Source organism: Bufo gargarizans, chromosome 5, assembly GCF_014858855.1.
Source record: "Bufo gargarizans isolate SCDJY-AF-19 chromosome 5, ASM1485885v1, whole genome shotgun sequence".
In the NCBI taxonomy this organism is placed as follows: domain Eukaryota; kingdom Metazoa; phylum Chordata; class Amphibia; order Anura; family Bufonidae; genus Bufo; species Bufo gargarizans.
Genome location: NC_058084.1, coordinates 453,246,808 through 453,269,785, shown reverse-complemented (window position 1 = coordinate 453,269,785; position 22,978 = coordinate 453,246,808). Strand labels below are relative to the sequence as shown.

The 22,978-nt window shown below is 46.0% G+C and overlaps 1 protein-coding gene across 1 annotated transcript in view; it reads left to right on the top strand.

The window, feature by feature from the left end:
- The window catches only part of LOC122939516 (A-kinase anchor protein 9-like), an 83,916-nt gene that overhangs the window by 31,476 nt on the left and 29,462 nt on the right, over positions 1-22,978 (top strand). The window contains exons 2-6 of the mRNA XM_044295583.1: positions 5,038-5,292; positions 7,092-7,136; positions 12,850-12,903; positions 13,259-13,429; positions 21,431-21,586. Of these exons, the coding sequence (XP_044151518.1) occupies positions 5,038-5,292; positions 7,092-7,136; positions 12,850-12,903; positions 13,259-13,429; positions 21,431-21,586 (681 nt within the window). The remainder of the gene's footprint in view (positions 1-5,037; positions 5,293-7,091; positions 7,137-12,849; positions 12,904-13,258; positions 13,430-21,430; positions 21,587-22,978) is intronic.

Here is a 22,978-nt window from a genome sequence, read left to right as displayed (position 1 = left end):
GGTAACACATCTCCATTTGTATGACCGAGGCTGCCTCACATTTCTCTGCACAGTGGGCATAGGTGTGCCTGCCACTTATGCCCCCATGGATGTGTCTGCCTCCATTGCCCTCATAGGTAGGTCTGCCACTGATGCCTCCATAGGTGTGCCTGCCACCGATGCCTCCAAAGGGGGGGGGGGCCTGCCACTGATGCCTCCAAAGAGGGGGGCCTGCCACTGATGCCTCCAAAGGGGGGGCCTGCCACTGATGCCTCCAAAGGGGGGGCCTGCCACTGATGCCTCCAAAGGGGGGGCCTGCCACTGATGCCTCCAAAGGGGGGGCCCTGCCACTGATGCCTCCATAGGTGTGCCTGCCACTGATGCCCCCGTATTGCATAGGATGGGGGAGGTTATTCCGCTGCAAAATCCACAACTGATGCAGATTCTTCCATAGATTGGTTGCAAATTTTTATGCAAAAGCCAACGGTAGGTTTGCTGCAAAGTGTGCCACCGACTTCTCTGCTCAAAAGGCATTTTCCCAACTGGGACATTGGTGGCATATTGATGGGATAGTAGGCGATTAATGTCTGATGGGTATGTGTCCTAACTCTGGGACTCACTCCTATCCAGAATGTGGCCCCCGAAGTGAAGTAGAGCACAGCACGCCTGTGCAGCCACCCTCTATTCATTACTATGGGAGTTCTGAAAATAGCAGAGCGCTGGCTCTGTTAATTCTGGCAGTCCTGTAACGGTGAATGGAGCGTTGGCTGCGCTTGCGCAGTGTGGTCTCCATTCTCCGCTATAGGACTTCCATAAATAGCCGTGTGCACTCCCATAGTCCCATAGCAACGAATGGAGGGTGTGGTGCACTGTCCTTCACTTTGGGGGGGCCCCATTCTGGAGATAGACCCGGGTCCCAGAGGGGGGAATTGCACCTATTTGATACTTATGGCATATCCTAAAAATATGCAGACAACCCATTTAATTTACATCCCATATGGATGTACTCTGAGCCCTTAAATTCCGAGGATCGGCTGATTTCTGAGCTTTGTGACATTGGAAAATTCCTTTAAGGGATATTCCAGTTGTAACCGTTTACCCCCCCATCCAATAGATAGTGGATAGCTGTTAAATTGGTGTGGGACCCCTAATGATCACTAGAAAGGGGACCTTTTACCCCGTGTCAATCCCTGAAATGAATGGAGCAGCTGGCTGAACATGCACCCTGCCGCTCCATTCATCTCTCTGGGACTGCTGGAAATAGCCGGCGGTCCTCGTGATCAGTGAGTTCCCCCTCCAATCTAATAGTTATCCCCTATCCTATGAATACCTCTTTAAACCATGTTTGAGAAAGACCCCTGGGTGGGTTGAAAGGGGTCACGCTATACATGGAGGAATAAAGGCCGTTTGTTACTTCTTCTTACTATCAGTGAATGGAAATCTTTCTCACAGTTGAGAATCTGCTACAATTGTATCCAGATTAGATCTCCTGAGTGTAAAATGCGTCAGCAAGCAGAGATCTAGAAAATGAAGAGGGATTGAACCGCAAGGTTTAGGAAGGTGTAAAACTTTTCCTTAAAAACTTTATCCTAGTTACTTAAAGGGGTTTTTGAGCACCTCTTTCCTGCCTGATCTGACATTGGACATTGGGGGACGCCCAGAAAGTATCGTATTAATCTTAATAGGACTCATTCATGATACTGTCTGGGCATCTGACGGTTACTTTGGTGACTGTCCCGCCAGCGTGCAGCTGTTTCTTTCCACTCCACATCAGGTGGGTCATGGGGACTGAGCAACCCCTTAAAAAGGGTTTTCCCATGAGGTCAATCTCTGTCCATCTACCCTATTAACATTAGTGGTCAATGCTACAGAAGATTGCACCCCCTGGCGGTCTGTACCTCCTGGTCCCTATCGATTCAGGACCCAGAAAGCATCAGAATGGAAGCTGCGGTGCCTCACCGAGGCGACTTTGACTTCTTTTATTCCTTTTTTACCAGTTGGACAACCCTTTATAACCAGTTAGATTATCGGTTGAGCTGACAGTCAGTCAGATAACCATTGGGTGTAATGAGATGGGGGACAAGGTGGGGGGTAGATGGTCTTTGCGAGGAGCAGAAAAAGGACAGTGCCCATACGTTTGACATATGAGGGCAACTTGGCGATGGCAGGGGCATTTAGGCTGATTGATTAAGAAGTTGGGTCTGCCGGTGGACAAAGCACACAGTGTCCTGAAGTCTTGGATTTTCTGAAGTTTTTCCCGTGCCCATGATAACACTGTTGGCTTTTTACGGACTGTCATCGTTCTCTTCAGGAAAGTCTAGGGTAGGTTGTTTTCAAGGTTGGCCGATTGGCTCAGGAGACTCCTTCCAGGTTGTCGCAAAGCATTGCCTCCAAATAAGTTGTGCAAGACAGATCCAAAGCCAACAGATTTTGAGGCAAGTCCCCAAATCTAGGACATCCTCGGTAGTGGGCTGTAGCCAGGTACCGTATGGTCTATGCCTGTCGAGGCTAAATACCATATAACCAACATGTGGGTGCTCATGAAGCGTCGGGCTGTCCTTTCCCAAATTTGACTTTGTTGTGTGTGTCATCACTGTGATGTTCTCAGAATACATCGTGATCTTGAGCCCGTCCGCTACATCGTGGTGACCGTATTCTGGGGTTACTTGCCATCTATGCTGTACTTGAGACGTAGACTGTAAGCGGTCCTCTGTGGTGGACCTGCCCTGTACATTTTTCCACTCAGCGTACCCATAAGTTCTATAAGCGTGTGCACCAAATGAGATCTTGGCACAAGTCGTATAACAGCCGCCGCCAATCTCTAAATGTGATTTGCAGGATTAACGTGGAGCTTTGCAGGAGAAACAGTCTTCTGAGCGCTTGGTTAAATTGATTGTGTCATTAACTTCTTAGGTTGCTGTAATCTGCGAAAGGAGCTGTGTGTGCTTCACGGGAACGGTGACTAAGGCCGGTCTGCTCATCGTGTGAACAGCATATATTTTCTATGTTGTACTGCAGTTGCTGAGAGAATCCCGTGGTCTGTTAGTGATATATGTAGAAGCGTGACCCCTAAATGTGGACCAATGTTCCCTCTAGGCCACTGAAGCTCTAAGCCAAAACTGCATTAAAAAATATTGTGGTATAGCGGCCAAATAAATTAGTGAAGGGGTTAGCAGCATCTCTGGGTACCTTGGGCAGAGAATGGGTTAATGTCTGCATCCCTGATGGTCTAGGACAGAGAGGGGGTTAATGTTTGTCCTGTTGGTGGTCTAGGGAAGGGTAGAGGTTAAAGGGGATCTGTAAGCACAAGCTACAGTAAATGCTTTAGCTTCCCTGATGCTCTTCAGTGTTTACTGTAGGTACTTCTGTCCTGACAGAGTATCCCTGGTGGTCTAGGGCATAGAATGTTTCTTTTCTATTGCTGGTGGTCTAGCCACAGGGATGGTGGTTAATATTATTTCCCCCGATGTCCTAGGACAAATAAGGGGTTCATGTCTTTATCACTGGTCGACTAAGGGAGTAGGGGACCTAATTTAAGTATCCTGGATGGTTTAGGGAACAAAATGGTGTAATGTAAGTATAACTATTTTCGTTGGTATTTTCTTTAGTCTACAGCACATAAGCAGTTAATGGCTGTATGGCTAGTGGTCTAGGGCAGAGAATAGGTTATTGATTATATCACTGGTGGTCTAAGGCAGTGGAGAACTTAAAGTTAGTATTCTTGGTGGTCTTAGACCGTGATGGGTTTCTTTATCACTGGGGTCTAAAGCACTAATGGACTTAACGTTAGTATTGCTGCTGGATTAGGACAGAGAAGGAGTTTGTCAGTATGTCTGGTAGTCTAGGGCAGGGCAGGGAAGGTGATACTGTCAATATCCCTGGTGGTCTAGGGCAGATAAAGGGTTAATTTCAGCATCCCTGATGGTCTAGGGCAGAGAAGGGTTTGTCAGCACCCCTGATGTAGGGAAGTATTATTTATGTTTTTATCCCCGGTGGTCTGGGACAGAGAAGGCGTTAAATGTCAGAATCCCTGGTGGTTTGTGGATGATAAGGGAATAATGCCAGTATCCCTGCGTTCCTATGGTAAGGAAAGGGATTTATGTCAGGATCTAGAACAGGGGAGAGGGTTTGTCAGTATTCTCGGTGACCTGGGACAGAGAAGGAGACTATCAGTCAGTATCCCTGGTGGCCTAGATAAGAAAGGGTAAATGTCACTATCCCTGGTGGTCTAGGGAAGAAAAGGGGTTTATGTCAGTTTTCCTGGTGGTCTGATGCAGAGAAGGGGTAATTGTCAGTTTTCCTGGTGGTCTAGGGCAGGGAAGGAAGTTTATCTCTGTATTACTTGTGCAGGGAAAGGGGTTTATGTCCGTATTCCTGATGGCAGAGGAGGAGATAATGTCAGTACTCCTGGTAGTCTAGGGCAGAGAAGAGGTTTATGTCAGTATCCCTGGTGGTTTAGTGCATGGAAGGGGGTTTGTCAGTTTCACTGGTGCAAGTAAGAAGATTTGTCAGTATTCCTGGAACGGAAAAGGGGTTGATGTCAGTATGCCTGGTGGCTTGAGGCGGATAAAGGGATTAGTGTCAGTATCCCTGGTGACCAAAGGCGGTGAAGGGAAGGCTAGTGACCTGGGACAGAGAATGTGTGTGTCAGTATTCCTGGTGGCTTTATGTCAGTATACCTGGGGGCTGGAGCACCCTGACAGCTGAGGGGTTCCAGAACTGTGGTTGTACCCTGACACCTTGAAGGGGGATGGGTTCCAGGCTGGTGTCATCCTGACATGTGTAGGGCTGTTCCACAGAACCATTATCCTGACACGTGGGGGGCCGTGGAGTTCCAGGGAGGTAGCATTTTGACATCTGGTGGAGCCATAGGACAGCGGTGGCAGCCTGCTTTAAATTCTGGTACACCCTGGTAGTAATAACTCTAAATGTTAATACAGAAAAGTCCTCCCCCCCCCCCCCCCCCCCCAGCCTCTCTGTCCCTGTCAATCCAACCTCGTAATACAAGTATTGCTTTTAGTTATAGCTGATTATATTTTCTTTTTTGCCCTTTATTAGCTTGCCCAGTTCCGGCAACGCAAGGGACAGACTGACGGCCAGAATACAGCCAAGAAGAGCAAGAAGAAGAAGACGTCCTCCAGCTCCAAGCAGCGCGACAACTCTGAACTAGTGTCAGAAGCCGGCTTGTCCCAGAGAGATGACGTCCTGTCCCAGACCGCTCCTGGTGGAGCAGCCACCACTGCCGAGTTCACCATTATGAGAACGCTGCCCCAGGGGGAAATGATTCAGCATGACAAGACTTACACCATAGAGGTCAGTAGCTCTGTATATGCCACAGTCTGTTGTATTACCACATTGTAAGGGACGGGTTATCTGTCGTGCATCCTACTAAGGGTCCATTCACGCGTCCACAAATTGCGGATCTGCAAAACACAGACACTGGCCATGTGCGTTCCGCATTTTGCGGACCGCACATGGCCGGCACTACAATAGAAATGCCTTTTTTTCTCCGTGTCTGCGGACAAGAATAAGACATGTTCTATTTTTTTGTGGGGCCGCGGAACGGAAGTGCGGATGCGGACAGCACACTGTGTGCTGTCCGCATCTTTTCCCGCCCTATTGAAAAATGAATGGGTCCGCCCCCGTTCCGCAAAATTGCAGAACGGATCCGGACCCATTTTGCGGACGTGTGAATGGACCCTAACCCTTGTCTAGATGTTGCACTGAGTGGAGGCATGTCGTCTATACACGCCACCACGTGAAACTGGCGAGTAAAAAATTCTCCACTAGAGAACGGAGATTAGGGTTGTCACCCAGTTCTCATTGTGACTGTTGCTAGGCAACATCTTATACAGAATCCAGATATAGCCTGAATGATAGAGAGTGGAAACCACTCAATCTGTGAATGGTGGTCTGGTGCTGGCCATCTACAGGTGACACTTATGGCTCTCACTTGGACCTTCCTTTCAGACGTAAAATAAAAATGATCTTACCTGTCCTAAAGGGGTTGTCTCAAGAAGATACACCCTTTCCATTGACCTATTGGGGCATATGGGCATCATAGAGAGGGTTCCCCTGTTTAGATTCCCTCTCTATGAGCCAAAATGGAAGGTCGCCCTATTGGAGCAGCTCTTTTTTTCCTGGCTCGTATGACAAGGACGGCCATTTCTTCTGTAGTGGCCTTCCTGGCTTCCCCAGGGAACATCCGCTTTGGGCAGGCCAAATTCTTAAAGGGGTGGTCTCCAATGAGACAAACCCTTTAGCTGGTAGTCCTCACATCCCCATAGCAACAATTCCTGCCCATGCTCCTCCATATTCATCACTATAAGATGGATCCTAATCGCCCCTCACCTCAGTGCCCACAGGTAAATGCCACCATCTCAGCCTTGTAGAGCGTGGACATTGATGCATATAGTAATGTAGATCCCCATGAGACAACTGTTCAAGCAGGAAGTGACGTCACGTGGACACAAGTTTAGAGAAGCGGCAGGTATCGTGCCATCGACTTCCTCAGCATTGAAGTGCACACACACACGCTGGCCTAATGGGCCTTTTACACAGCACCTCCGGGGTTCTCCTTAAAGGGCATCTGTCAGCAGTTTTGTCCCTATGACACTGGCTGACCTGTTACATGTGCGCTTGGCAGCTGAAGGCGTCTGTGTTGGTCCCATGCTCATATGTGCCCGCATTGCTGAGAAAAATGATGTTTTAATATATGCAAATTAGCCTCTAGGAGCAACGGGGGCGTCGCCATTACACCTAGAGGCTCTGCTCTCTCTGCAACTGTTGCCCCATCTGGACTTTGACAGGACCAGGCAGTGAAAAGGTGATCACACCTGTCAATCCAAGTGAAGAGAAGCAGAGCCTCTAGGTGTAATGGTAACGCCCCCGTTGCTCCTAGAGGCTCATTTGCATGTATTAAAACATCCTTCTTCTCAGCAGTGCGGGCACATATGGACATGGGACCAACACAGACGCCTTCAGCTGTCAACAGGTCGGCCAGTGTCGTAGGTACAAACCTGCTGACAGAGGGCCTTTAATAACGAGACCTATGGAGGGTTTTCTATTAATTAGAGGGAACCTTAATCAAATAGGTTTTGTTTTAATCGCAGCCTGAGAGTGAAGTTTCCACCACCGCTGAGGATTATAGTTCTGAGGTAAGCGAGGTGCCCGCATGCCGCATGCAGATCATTCTTCCCTTGTGAATGCTCTCATTCATGAATGTCAGATTTTTATTTTATTTTTGCTTTTTGTGCTGTCCCGAGCTGTCCCCGATAATTCATGGTGAATAAATTGCTCTTCTTTATTTCTTTTCTCATCAATCACATCCAGATTATGTGGTTTGTGCTTCCGGTTTTATGATTTATAGCCACTGCTATACTTATTTTCTTTCTTTTTCATTCATATTTTGCTAATAAAGTGACTCTATGACAGCAATAATGGTGTAAAATACATGGCTGTCCCATGGCTCCTGTACGGTCTGGGTATAGGAGGGATGATAAAATGTGCAAACCTTCACTGTCCATCTATTTAGGGTACTTTTCACACTTGCGGCAGAGGAATCCGGCAGGCAGTTCCATTGCCGGATCCGTCAAAGGTATGCAAACTGATGGCATTTGTAAGAAGGCATTTTGTCTTACAAATGCATTGAAATGCCGGATCCGTCTTTCCAGTGTCATCCGGAAAAACGGATCCGGCATTTATTTATTTTTTCAAATTTTTTTTTTTTCCATCTGCGCATGCGCAGACTGAAAGGACGGTTCCAGCATTGCGGTATTTTGAATGCCAGACCCGGCACTAATGGAAAGAAATGCTGGATCTGGCATTTCGGCAGGTTTTCAGGATTTTTGGCCGCGGTATTATTTCCGTCCGGAACAGTCAAAAAGACTGAACTGAAGACATCCTGATGCATCCTGAACGGATTACTCTCCATTCAGAATGCATGGGGATATGCCTGATCAGTTCTTTTCCGTTATAGAGCCCCTAGGACGGAACTCTATGCCGGAAAAGAATAACGCTAGTGTGAAAGTACCCTTACTAGATCCCTATTACTACATTAAAAGGGTCTTCGGTATCAGTATCTGATGGTGGGGGTCTGACACCTGAGACCACCACCGATCAGCTATCTGAGAAGGCACCGGTGCTCGCAGTAGCGCTGCAGCCTTCTCCCAAGCCCCGCGCTGAACATTGTATAGTGGTTGTCCTTTGTATCGCAGCTCAGCTCCATTCACTTCTATACTGATCAACTCTCCAGCGGATATGTTATCAGTAAAAAATATCTAAAAATAAAAATATAAAGAGATCTTCCAGGTTGAAAACCCAATGTCCTACCCCGTTAGGAAATTCTGAATGGCTAAGGCAGGTTGCTTAAAGAGCCCATTCCTGTATGGAGACTTATTGGCAATGCTCCACAGGAAATGAATATGCAAAAAGGTATCTACCAAGGAAGAGAACCATCTCCCCAGCACCACCTATTGGAGGTGACCACCTACGGGTCAAGATCCGACTATCCAACAAGCCTTGGGATTTGACAAGGAATATATAGCCAGACCAAATATCCATCCGTAGACAGCTGTTTTGGGGTGCTTGCCCTTTGGCGATAAGGATGATGGACAAGCCCCCTAAAACAGCTGTCTGCAGAAGGATACCTGGCTTGGCTATATTCTCCCAAGTCTTGTTGGAAAGTCAGACCTGACCAATAGGGAGCCGCTTCCAATAGGTGGCACTGGCGAGATGCTTCTCTTTCTTGGGAGATACCTCTTTGCATACAGGGATTTCGGAAATAACAGAGGGGGTTCTTATATACAGGATCTTCGTGGCCAGAATGGAGAGTGGTTATAAAGAGCGTCTTGCTGTGGTGGACCCATCCTGTGCTGCATTAGACAGACGGGCTTAGTACTTGTGTTTCACAAGGCACCAGAATGAATTGGGGTAATTGGAGTCACCTCCTTAAAGGGTCTGTAAGACACCTCAATCACGCAGACGATTGTCAGGCGGGAAACATTCGCTCCTGGCAATCTCCTGCTCGCTTGCTGAGGACACCGCTGCTATTACATGCCGCGATCTCCGCAGCATGCCATCGCTCGTCCCCATGCTGTACATTAGTTTGCCGGCGGCAGATCGTAGTTGGACAGTGTGATCTGCCGCCTGCAAATCCTGATCTTTCAGTGTGCTGAAAGATCACGATTGCCCGATGTTTGCTCGTTCAGTATTACACGGCAAGATGATCGCTAACGAGCGTCCATACAAACGCTTGTTAGTGATCATCGGGCAGAAAATCTGTCCATGTAATACGCCCTTAAATCTTGGAACTCCTGACCGTCATGATATATTTCGGAGAGGGTTGCCTAGATGTTTATTAATTACTTGGATCAGATGTTCCCTTTAGCTGCAGCCCTAATCTCCATAAATCTGAGGACAGGACATGCGTCCGCCCAGACGTCTCGTGTCTCACAGGGGCTGTTGTCCCGGCCTATTCAGCGCTTCCCCCGGAGAGAAGCAGAATAGCAATCGCACGAACAGCAGTCCGCTTGTCGCCACTAAGTGCAGCAAATCATTGGCAATTTTTCACAGCAAGAAAACGCCGTCATTCATATGTAAACAGTGTTCAGTCAGTTCTGTAACTTTCTAATACACTTTGTATTAAAGTGAATGGGTCCGCGATCTGCTGCGGCTGCCCCACGGTTGGCGTTCGTACATTGCATCGCAGCACGGCCATGGGGCCCACACGCTTAGGCCTCTTGCACATGAACGTTTTTTTTTTTCCTTTTTACATTTTTTGCGTTCCGTATATGGACTGTATATGGAACTGTTCCTTTTAATGGATCCGCAAAAAAAAAAACCTTAAGGTACTCCGTATGCCTTCCATTTCCGTTTTTCCGTTCCTTTCAAAGATAGAACATGTCCTATTATTGTCTGCATAACGGACAAGGATAGTACTGTTCTATTAGGGGCCAGCTGTTCCGTTCCACAAAAAACGGAATGCACATGGACGTCATCCGTATTTTTGGCGTATCCGTTTTTTGTGGACCGCAAAATACAGAAAAAGCCATACGGTCGTGTGCAAGAGGCCTTGCTGATACATTGTAACAAATGACCAGGACAAGAGAGTTGAATTTACCTCTAGAGCAGAGACCAGCAACCTTCGGCACTCCAGCTGCTGTGAAACTACAACTCCCAGCATGCAAACATACTCGGCTGCTCTTCTAACTCCCTTAGAAGTGAATGAAGCATTCTGGGAGTTGTAGTTTCTGAACAGCTGGAGTGCCGGAGGTTGCTGATCCCTGTCCTAGAGGATTGTTTGGACTGGATACCATTGTAGCAAGGCTCTGCGCTGTGAGAAGTACGAGGCCGGTTTTGCACGTTTTAGCGGCCAGAAGTCAGTACTGGAACTACAGCGCCATCTGTTGCATAGTGGACGGAGCTGGTTGCTACAGCGCTGCTACCATTCACTTCAGAGGGAGTCGGTTTGCAGTAACCAGCTCCACTCCACTCCACAATGGACAGAGCTGTGTAGTTCCAGAGCTGCTCCTGGACAGCTCATCAGAAGGGGTGCGGGGTGCTGGACCTCCACCAGATATTGATAGTCTATCCTGAGTATAGACCATCAATGGTAAAATCCTCGAAAACCCCTTTAAAACAAGGTCTTATATTAAATCTTTATTAGCTTTGCCTAAATCTATAGTACAGGCGAATATAAGAAACTTTGTAATATATAGTATCAGAGAAAACTGCCTGTTTCTCTACTTACCAGGTTGCCCTCCTTTTATTAACTTTGTCCATCTTGAAAGATCAAGATGGACTCACAGCCAGCTCATTCTTCCTCCCTCCTCCACTGTATGGGCATTTCTTCACAGATTGCTTCTCAGCAGTCATCTCATTATTATCACTAAAGATGAGCGAAGAGACTTCAGATGCTACATCCGAAGCCGCTTCACTAAAAAATTTTATTATAATACTGTACAGAGATCTGTCTCCATACAGTATTAAAATGTATGGGCTCTGATGAGCCGAAGTAAGTTATTCACAACTCGCGCAAGACTTCGTTGGGGAACTTCGGTAATTGATTATTACAGTAAAAAAAAGACTTCAAAACTTGGAACCGAACTCTGCTTCAGTTCCGACTGGTACCTTGGAACCTAAGCCGAGTTTGGTTCCAAGGTTTTTCACAATAATAATCAATTACCGAAGTTATCCAACGAAGTCTCGCACGACTTTGTGAATAACTTACTTTCGGCTCATCGGAGCTCATACCTTCTAATATTGTACAGAGACCAATATCCGTACAGTATTCTAACAAATTTTTTAGCGAAGCGATTTTGGATGTGGCATCCGAAGTCTCTTCGCTCACCTTTAATTATCACAGGTAGCATTACAATGAAAGATACCACCTCTCTATAGATAACACAGGATCCACCATGCACAGTAACCAATGGACAGAGCTTACCTCCTCCCCCTCCCCACGCAATGGCCTCTGCACAGGTCATAGACAATGCCCATCTCAAAACGACAGGTTTCCGATGCTCCATGTGGCTGCTGTAACTGAAGACCTATCCTGAGGATAGTTCATCTCGGAAAACCCCTTTAAGTATGAGCTGATAGGAATTTATGTCTTGTATTTCATATTTTTGCGCATGAACTAGTTCTCTTCATCTGGCATTTACTTGTTGGATGCCATATAACAGCCTGAAAGAAAAGGTTAATGTATAATCCTCATGTTTTAATCTGTGAAATGACATTGCTTCTCTCTGTTCCGCTTCTGAACCTGCTTCATGCACGCCGCCGTATCTTGTATCCGTGTGCTATCCACAGTTTTAGCGGATAACACACTGCCCCATTCATTTCTATGGAGCCATGCACTCACCCGTATGTCCTATTTTGGTCTGTATTGTCCTTTCTATTGACGAAAGTGAGAAAAGTGCAAGTTGCCCACTGGAAGGTGTTTTGTGGATATTCCTTATTCTGCAGATCCGTTATTTGCGAACCGAAATACGGACACGGCCGCGTGCATGACGCCTAAAGGTCCAGTACTCTGCCAGAAGCAAGTGCTGAAAGGGGTTTTCCAGGAGTATAATACGGATGGCCTATCCTTAAGGATAGGTCATCAGTATCAGACTGGTGGAGGTCCAACTCCATGCGGCCTCCACACAGCATACAGTATAGCGGCTGTGCTTGGTATTGCAGCCCAGAAAGAGGCTTGAACCCTGCAATACCAAGCACAGCCACTATACGGTATGCTGCGTGGAGGCCGCAGCACTCCAAGGGCTGCGTCCCTTTCAAATAGCCGATAGACAGGAGTTGGTTCCCCATAATCTGATATTAATAGGCCACCAGTATTTTGGGTATGTTCAGACGAGGTATTTTGTCCGTGACCAAATCCAGCGCATATCCCACTGCAGAAACCACTCTGCTGCGGTTCCTGTCGAGGGCTTTTACGCGGATCCGCTGTAGGTTTAGCTTTAATTGAATGGAGCTATACCGCAAGCCGGCTCCGCTTGAAGCTTTATGAGTGGTCTGCGGGGTAACCATGCCGAGAATGGACCTGTACGTTTTTGGAGCGGTCTTGAAAACTGCACTGCAAAAAACTTTGGCGCAGCCTCCTATTGAAATCACGGCAAGGCGGTTTCAGAACAGATTGTATCTGGTTTTCGGCACCAAATCCGTGCTGAAACCTGCACCCAAAATCTTCCATCTGAACATATCCTTTGAAGTAATGTAGATGCTGTATATACCGCCACCTACTGTTATCCGTATTTGTATCTACACCCACATGGGGTACACTGGGACGCCCCTCCTGAATGCTGTTTGCGTCCCTCATTGTATTATCCTTATGTCGAGCTCAGAGACTCCCGGTTATTGTTTTCATCACAGGTAGTTGATGGCGGCTTTCCGTTACTGACCAGCAGCTCTGCACACGTACTATGGGTACAGTATATCCTCTGCACTGTTATGTATTATTAACCCAACAGAACTAACTACTTCCAGCACCGAAGTGGTTAATCACGAGCGGCCTGGTTAATAACACACTAACAGGCGCTGAACGCCGGCTCCCTCTCCGTCTTTTCTCCTCTTTTGTCTGTGTCATAGTTTTATTTTTTTTTTAAACTGCGTTTCTCAGTTTTTCACACGTCGAGAACTTGGTGGAAATGTGTCAGCGCTCTCGAGATGCAACAAAGGAGGTTGCCGTGGCGATAGGCCGGCGCGACGCTTCTCGCTCGTGTACATGTTGTGTGGGTCACTTTTGCGCACTTGCCTCATTAACTAAGCTGGATCTCTTCAGGAGGAAGAATTTGGGGTCCGGGAGACTTATTCCGAACACGGCACCCAGAGTTCTCAGGCGCGGCTGGAGGTGATGGAGGATGAACTGGCCGGGAAGCAGCACGAGATCGATGAGCTGAACAGAGAGCTGGAGGAGATGAGGGCAGCGTACGGCACGGAGGGGCTTCAGCAGGTACGTGGAGCTTCATAATAGGAGGAAAAGGGTAGATTTTTTTAATTTTATTTTTGTTTGTTTTTGTTTAAAATACTTTAGGTTTTAATTTCTTCATCCTGCGTTGCTTGCTAACTTTTAACCCAAAAATTTGATTGATTAAACTAGGAGCCATTCCTGGTGCTGCTTCCCCTTCAGATCCTAGACAAGGCGGTGCAGTGTTTGTTTCTCTGCCATCTTGTGTAGGCGAGACGGGTGGCATGACCTGGTGTTGGGCTCTGGTTCCTTGGCCCCCGCAATATAGAACATGAGCACATCCACCATAAGCCTTGGTGCGTTCTTCATACACACACAGCATGTTATCCACAATTTGTGAATTAACTCTTTAAATGGGTTTTCCAAAATTCGTTTTTTGAAAATTAAAGAAGGTGCTGTGAAAAAAAAAAAAAAGTCCCCACTGAGCCTGTAGTGATGACATCACGCTCATCTGTTCCCTGACTGCTGCAGCCAATCGCTTGCCTCATCGGCCGTGCGTGCTTGAACAGCATTTGACCACTGAGGCCAGTGATCGGCTGCAGTGGCCACGGGAGCTGTGAAGGGTACGTGATCACTGAAGGCCCAGTGGGGGATCAGAAAAGGGGGGCATTTTTTAGGGTTACAAAGGTTTTGGTTTTCTTTCATATTACACAGCAAGATTTTAAAAAGTCTTGCAAACTCCTCCCCCTTAAAGGGGTTTTCCCATCTCAGACAATGGTGGTATATCACTAGGATATGCCCCCATTGTCTGATAGGTGTGGGTCCCACCGCTGGGACATGCACCTATATCTAGAACGGAGCCCTGAAAGTGAAGGAGGGCGACCTGCGCATGCACAGCCACCCTCCATTCATTTCTATGGGGCCGCCGAAAATAGCCGAGCCCTGGCTCCCTTCTATGGGAGAGGCAGGGATTAGCGCTTGGTGGTAGGCGGACCCCGAGAAATCTGGGGTCCTCCAGCCACAGCGCTCCCCGCTCCATTCTCGATATAGGTGGGACCCGCACCTATCAGGCAATGGGGGCATATGCTAGCGATTTGCCCCCATTGTCTATGATGGGAATACCCCTTTAAAGGGTTTGTACCAAGATATAAATGTATCCCCTATCAAAGGCGCAGCAGTGCCCATGCTCGACCACCTCTCTGTTCATTCCAGGGACTGAGGACCCCCCGTACTCGTGATAGGTGGGGGTCCCAGTGGTCTGACTTGCATTGATCAGATGCTTCTAGGGTATTAAGTTTATATCTTGGTACCAATGCTTTAAAATACAGACCTTAGTGACACGTAATTGGCTCCAAATATAGGACACCTACAAAAACAGCACAAACAACCAAAAGTATGTATAAAATATCATCTTTATTAAATATATGCTAACAAAATGTTATAATATGATAAAATGGAGGAAATAGTCCACAAAGAATGGCTGGGACCACAGTAAGTATATAATTGGAGTGTACTGATCACCACAAAGTAAACAGCAGGTAAGTACCAAAAGTCCAACAGTTATGATAAAATTACAAAGGGCACTGTAATGTTAGCCACCTCGGGCCCGGCCGCCCAATGTGTTTCCCCGATGGCTTCTTCAGGAACAAATTGCTTGGTCACTAAGGCCACAAATACGTACAGTGAGAAGGGGTTAAAGTCTCAAACAGATGGATGTTGATCTTTTGGGGCAAAACCTTCCACAGATTGTTTCTTTGTTGCTCTACGGTCCTAGTTTTAGACTGTACGCAGCAGATGTCCCTGCGCGGCCCCCGCTCCTCCGCGGGCTCCGCTGTGGGCTTCATGTTATTGGTTTTCTAAATATTCTTTCTATTCTGTCGAGAGCAATTGCAGAATATTAAAACTTCTCCACGGTCTGCCGTGCTTTGTTGCATGGCGCTGGTTTGTGTTCTCAGTGGAGCTAAACTCATTATCACCTGACGTTTAAAGTGACACTTGCAGCTTTTCTCAGGACTTTGTAGAAGTCTCTTTTTAAAGGGGAGCTCCACTTTTGCAGAACATATTGCACAACATAAAGCCAAATTCCTTCCTCTGATAGCTCAGATGCACATAAGCCGTAGAATAGCGCTGTAAGTACTTTACTGTTTCGCTGTCTGACATAGGGGACACAGCATAGGGTGTGTCCCCTGAGCTCCCACAATGCACTGCTTCTGTCTAAACAGCCAACACAGCATCAAGGTATTAAAAGTGCAATGACATAACTTAAAGGGCATCTGTCAGCAGATTTGTCCCTATGACACTGTCTGACCTGTTACATGTGCGCTTGTCAGCTGAAGGCGTCTGTGTTGGTCCCATGTTCATATGTGCCAGCATTGCTGAGAAAATGAGGTTTAATATAGGCAAATGAGCCTCTTAGAGCAATGGGGGCGTTGCCATTACACCTAGAGGCTCTGCTCTCTCTGCAAAGGCCGCGTCCTCTCCACTTTGACAGGACGAGACAGTGAAAACATCATCACACCTTGCCCTGTCAATCAAAGTGCAGAGAGAGCGGAGCCTCTAGGTGTAATGGTAACGCCCCCATTCCTCCTAGAGGCTCATTTGCATATATTAAAACATCATTTTTCTCAGCAATGCGGACACATATGAACATGGGACCAACACAGGTGCCTTCAGCTGCTAATTGCACATGTAACAGGTCAGCCAGTGTCATAGGTACAAATCTGGTGCCCTTTGAAAGTGCTATAACATAACTTAAAGGGCATCTACTAAACCAGCCATGCTGACCCTGCTCATTAAAAACAGGGGAAAAAAGTGTTTTTAAAAATATGCAACTTTGGGCTTAAGTGCACTGAGGGCGACCCACTAGCCTTACGGTGCATGAAAGCTCCTCTGCTATGCTTCTCTGGACACTCCCCCTTCAGTTGATTGACAAGTCCAGGTGGAGGGGTTTGCATCCAGAAAAGCAGAGTGGAGAAGCTAAGGTGCACTAAGTGGCTGGGTCCTCCCTTCGGTGCACTGAAGCCTTCATTTGCATATTTCTAAAGATAATTATGTCTTCTAAGTGCAGCAACAGATCAGGGGAACAAAGGTATGTTTTTAATCAGCAGGGTCAGTGGTGACTCTTTTGGTTGAGTGATTGGCAGCAGCATCTTATGTCTGTGTGTAGAGGGGCCAGGAAGTTAGAGAGATCGGCACGGGACCTGGGAAGTGTCAAAATGGGAGCAGAGGAGGTTCAGTGAGGTATTAGCAGCTATAACTTCATCCATTAAATCACTTCTTAATGGTAGACCAGTCGGGGAGCTGAGAGTTATGTGCCATTAGCTTATACAGGGTCCTCAGGGGCGGGGTATCTGCGAATTCTGCAGCTCTCTGGTTTTGCATGGGATGTAACATCTGACTGGTGCTATTAGCGGGTTCCTTTTGCTTTCTGTAAACAGTGTAGTCATGGTTTTCCTATAGGTATTGTAAAGAGTAAAATGATATACAATTCATGAGCAGACGGCTTATAAACACCATAAGGTTTTATCATTGATTTCCTTGATCGACCATTGATTATAATGGTCTGGATTGCCCGCTCCTGAGTAAACCGGCAGGAGATGAAGTGGCATGGCGCTGTCCTTTCACTGCTGCCACTTCAGCGGGGTTCACAGCGGTTATAGCAATAGTCACCAATGTCTATTGTGAGACAATCCCGTTGAACTGTGTATTGTCCTGAGCTGCCTGTCACCCGCACGCTGATTATCCATCTGTCAGGAGATTGGAGGAGGGTAGAGAAGTGACAACCAGTGGTGTTCCTGTAATTCCTGGGGATCCAAAAAGTGAAAATCAGACATTATGTAGCACATGGCAATCTCTTTCTAACAAAGCTAGAACCAGCCCTGTACCTCCCATGGATCCAGAGATCTCCTCATTAATTGCTCCAATTTTTCTTCTAGCTTTATTTCAGGCTGGCAGCTGGAGGGCATGTCCTTTCTCAGCGAGTGTGTCCTTTCTGCTGTAGCTCTTTACTTGTAACAGCCACAGCTTCTAACAGAAGGTATGGCTGGTGATAGTTGAAGATTTAAATGGAGCGTGTGCGACCACCTGAGTGAAGTGGACCAGAAATGTGATACATTATATTGAATAACTCTCCTGCTATACTAACATTTTAATTATATGCAATTACAAAAGTATTCAGATGCCTTCCCAAACAGCTGATCGGCGGGGGTCCCGAGTGTCTCGCAAATAATATTCTAGATTTTTTAAACCAAAGCCTGGATCTGAATACATTAGTAACTGATTGTGATTGAAGGGAGTCTGTCACCACCATATGGCCATATACAGCGCTTACATTGTCCTATAGCACACCTATACATGAATGTAATGGTACCTTTGTCTTTTTCTTTACACTTGCAGAAGCTGAGAAAACTACGTTTAATTCATATGCAAATGAGCACTCGCAAGCGCCCACTGTGTTGGCGCCCAGGCTGCTCTGCCTTTTTCATTAGTTTCCCCCGCCCCAGCCTCTGCCTATGCCCGCCCTCCTATTCCCATGCGTCATCCTTCAGTCCGGCCGAGATCACGCGCCTGCGCGCTGCCTCGCCGGGGCATCCGCACTGCGATGCCCATTGTGGGCACGGCATCACTTTAACTACTGCGCATGCATGTAAGCACTGTATATGGCCATATGGAGATGACAAATTTTGTATAGCCACTGAGTTATTCAATAAAATGTATCTGTATAGCGCCACCTGCTGTTTGTTCTTTTCCTTATTTTACTGTCCATCTCACGTGCTCAGTTTTAATTTTCAGCTGTATCTGTTGTTAGAAGCTGTGACGGTTACAGAGAGCGCCACAGCAGAAAATACACGCCCCTGAGCAAGGACACTACCCCTGAGGTGCCAGAATGAGGAGATCTCCAGATCCATGGGAGGTCCAGGGTTGGTTCTGGCCTTGTTAGAAAGGGATTGTCATGTACTATAGGATGTCCGATTTTTCATTTTTTAAATCAATCATGGGATAACCCCTTTAATTAATTACCTATTATAGACTGCTGAGTATGCTGAAGTTGGAGCTCCATTTTAATATCCTGTTAGAAGCCGCTAATTCTCTTACTATTTTTATTTTAAAAATTTGATTAATTTATTCCATATTTTATTATCCATAAATTGCTTTCACGTGAGAAGTTGCACATCAGAAAGACAGTGTGCCGGCTAACGTCTCAAAAGGCAGCCAGCTTCATGGTGAGCCAGCGCAGTGACAACTGTCTTCTGTGTGTAGCTAGTTGGATCCAGTGTAAGTTGTCAATGTTTTTTGCAGTTGTGCTTTGTTTGTTATAGAATTTATTTTACTGTTTTTGCTATTTTTTTTCTGCTCTCAGTGGTTTGCATAATAATAATTTTTAGGGAGCCGGACGCTATGATAGACCGCTAAATTAGAGTATGAGTGTGAGTAGAGAGTGTAGATGCACCTTCTGAAGTTCTGAACAGTCTGCCAAAATGTCCAACGGGAAGAGGGGCTGAAAAGAAAGCACTTCCTGCTTCTGCTGAGTCACATGGTGTATCACATGATCCCTCACAGCCAGTCTGTAGCTCTGTAAAGGATCATGTGCACTCAAAGTCTTCAGATACTTTTACATTTTGTTGTTTTATTTGTGTTGCTGCCTTTTGCTAAAATAAAAAATAATAATAATCAACCTTTCCCAATCGTTCTGCATTCAATCAGGGGTGCACCACCAATGAGGCCAGGTGAGACTATTGCATCAGTCAGCGCCAGGTAGGGGCAAGAGGGGGGCAGCCGAAGGGCCATGGGCTGAAGGTAAGGGGTTAGGTTAAGAAATTGGCATTGGGGAGGGAGGGGCGCCATTTCAGTTTGTGCCTCAATCAGCAGAAAGGCTAGGTGCACTACCCCATAATGAGAAAGTGAAAACAGAAATTTAGAAATTTTTGAAAATGTATTAAAAAGGAAAAACTAAGGGCTAAAAAGGCAGCTAAGGGAAACAAGATTCTCAAGTCTGATGACGCCAAGATTTAACTTTTTAGCTATGTACACCTTTGGGGGGCATTTTTTTTTTATTACTGCACCTGTACTTATTTTGAGCTAAAAATCCTTTTTTCAATTGGTCTTTATTGACAATATGGAATCTTTTTTTTCTGTACAGAGCTGACCTGCTCTACTAGCTGCCTGTGGATTTTTTCTCCTTTCCTGTCATCTGAGGAGCAGACAGACTCCTTATCTCTGATCTCTCACGTCATAAACACTCATTCAAAGCTCAATCCTCATCTTACTGATAAGAATCTGGCTTAAATAAGTGTTTATGACGTCCTGGTAGTTTAGAGATGAGGATTATTAGATGACTGCACAAAGGAAAAGTACCAATCACACAGAAAAACTGTTAACCCTTTGTGACTGAAAAGCTCAATATTTTTAATAAAGGCCAATTGAAAATATGATATTTTTTGTCAAAAATAAGTTAAATGCAGTCATAAAAAAAAATTTGACTCCAAAGGTGTTCATGGCCTTTAAGTGTCATGTCTGGATGAAACCAGGCACTTTCCATCACATGCCTAATACCATCCCTACAGCAAAGCAACGGTGGTGGCAGTATCATGCTGTGGAGGTCTTTTTCAGTGGCCGGGACAGGGAGACTGGTCAGGGTTGAGAGAAAGCTGAATGGAGCAAATAACAGAGATATATTCTTAGCGAAAACCTGATCCACAGTGCTCTGGACCTCAGACTGGGCCGAAGGTTCACCTTCCAACCAGACAATGGACACAGCCAAGACAACACAGGAGCGGCTTGGGGACAACTCTGTGAATGTCCTTGAGTGGCCCAGCCAGAGCCCTGACTTGAGCCCAATCGAACATCTCTGGACTGGAGAAACCCGACAATGGCTGTCCACCAATGGTCCCCATCCGACCTGACAGAGCTTGAGAGGATCTGCAGAAGAGAATGACAGGAAATCCCCAAATCCAGGTGGGCAAACCTTGTGGCATCATCCCCAAGAAGACTGGAGGCTGGAATCACTGAGTAAAGGGTGTGAATACTTACGTCAATACAAGATTTTAGTTTTTCCTTTTCAATAATTATTAGCAAAGATTTTGAACATTCTGTTCTCACTTTCTCGTTATGGAGTATTTAGTGCAGAATGATGGGGAAAAACTGGAACTTTTATTTTATTTTAGCACAAGGCTGTAATGTAACAAAATGCATTGTGTATTCCACGACTCCTCAGACACAGGAGTCATGGAGTGCATAACATGATTCGCTGACCGGCTGAGAGAGCTTATGTCCCACTCACAACAGATTGTCATTCCAGGGGTTGTACTGGATTGGAAAACCATGGCTGCTCATTCTAAAAAAGAGTGCCCCCGCCCCGTCCACAGGTGGTTTGTGGTGTTACAGTTCAGCCCCCATTCTGTACAACAGAGCTTAGCTGCAGTACCAGACCCAATCTCAGACAAGACCTGTAAGTCGTTGGACTCTAGTCAAAAATACAGTATATTATGCTTAGAAAGGGCTAGAAATTCCAGACGTATCCCTCAGATGCCCGCCATAAAATACCTACAGCCCAAGAGTCAATACATTGACTCTTGGACAATCTACCTGCCGATGACATCACTGTTCATTACATAATGAATGACCTGCAAAATTTACTTCTTTCATTGTCTTAATAGATTATGTTGTGACCTGATAGAATTGAAATCTAAAAGAACACCAAGATTCATACATCAGTTAGGGAAGTCTGTTCCTGCAGATGAGCAGACCCATTGGAGTTACCGTATCCGGCAGAGCCAGGTACCGCTGAATCCCCATTCACTATAACTGGATCTGGTGGGTTTCCGGCATAAATGCCGGCAGTGTGCCGTTAAAAAATTCCACTTTTCCAGAAGATTGCTGGCATTTATGCCGGAGACCCTTCAGATCCTGTTACAGTGAATGAGGATTTGGCGTTGTCCGGCTAAGACAAATTACTAAATGTGAATGTACCATAAGGTTTGTGCTGCTTATTTTATTTAAAAAAATCACCCATTTATTCTTTGTTTTGGTTATATTTTTACTTTCCAGCTTCAGGAATTTGAAACTGCCATAAAGCAGAGAGACGGGATCATCACCCAGCTCACCACCAATCTCCAGCAGGCGCGGAAGGAGAAAGATGACATCATGAGAGAATTCCTGGAGCTTACGGAGCAAAGCCAGAAGCTGAAGATCCAGTTCCAACATGTGAGATCTGTTGTATACTTACATTTCATAGTACCTGTCATAGGGTTCTGATTGATCAGATCTGACCAGTGAGATCCCTGTCGGTCCCTAGAACAGGGGACCTTACACAGGAGATATAAGTTAGGGTCCATTTACATGTCAATCCGCAAAACACGGACATCTGCCATGTGCGTTCTGCATTTTGCGGGACCGCATATGGCCGGCGCTATAATAGAAATGCCTATTCTAGTCCGTGGCTGCAGACAAGAATAGGACATGTTCTAATTTTTGCAGGGGCCGCAGAACGGAAGTGCCGATGCAGACACCACGCGGTGTGCTGTCCGCATTTTTTGCGACCCCTTTGAAAATGAATGGGTCCACACCCGTTCCGCAAAATTGCGGAACGGATGCGGACCCATTATGCAGACATGTAAATGGACCCTAAATGAGCGATAACAAAATTATGAGCATGCTCATTCAGCTGTTTCCTTATCTGCAGTAGACAAGCAACAATATACTAATACGTATTATATATAAATGTGTACCTGTGATATATGAAATTTTATATTATAAAAGTCTGAAAAAACTCAAGCATTTTTAAAGGCTATTCACACTTCACACCCTTTTTTAAAAAATATTTTTATTACTCCCATGAATCCAAAATGAAAAAATAAGCTTGCTAAGAGTCTTGAGCAAAATCGATTAAAATAATTGCACAATAGATGCAAACATTATATATGGACTAAGCCCTCACTCTGATATGATAAAATCTGAGACTCTCAGCCAATATATTTTGATCAAAACACATCTGTGCCCACCTACCAGCGCCAAGGTGGTCTCACTCGGGCAGGTCCTACTCTACTCAGGAGAACAGACCCTACACATATAGTGTACTGCTCCTAGTCAACTCTGTGTGCACCAAGCAACCAATGAGAGGAGGAGCACGTATAGCTATATGTACCCATAGGCTAATCAAGGTCTCCTGTGAGATAGGTAGGGCAAAGGTGCCCAAAAATGCTACTCCCAAGATAAAAAAGAAGCGCATTCACACTTGAAGGTGCCATTCCTTCAAATGTTTACTAGAGACTAAACAAAAATTGCACAAAAAAACACCCTGCACGATATGATAAGTGGTATGCGGAGGTGCATGGCAAATTTTATTTAAAAAAATCACAGAAAATAATGCACTAACACAATAGTTGCAAAACAAAATCTGAGACTCTCAGCCAATATATATTGATCAAAACATATCTGTGCCCGCCTACCAGCGCCAAGGTTGTTTGTCAGTCAGGCAGGCCCTACTCGAAACCTACCTATGCATTTGGGAATCTACATTCATAGAAATGATGCATGGGCATCCCTTGAGGCAGTGCCGGAATAAGATCCTCCTTCTTTCCTTCTGTGCTTGTTTGA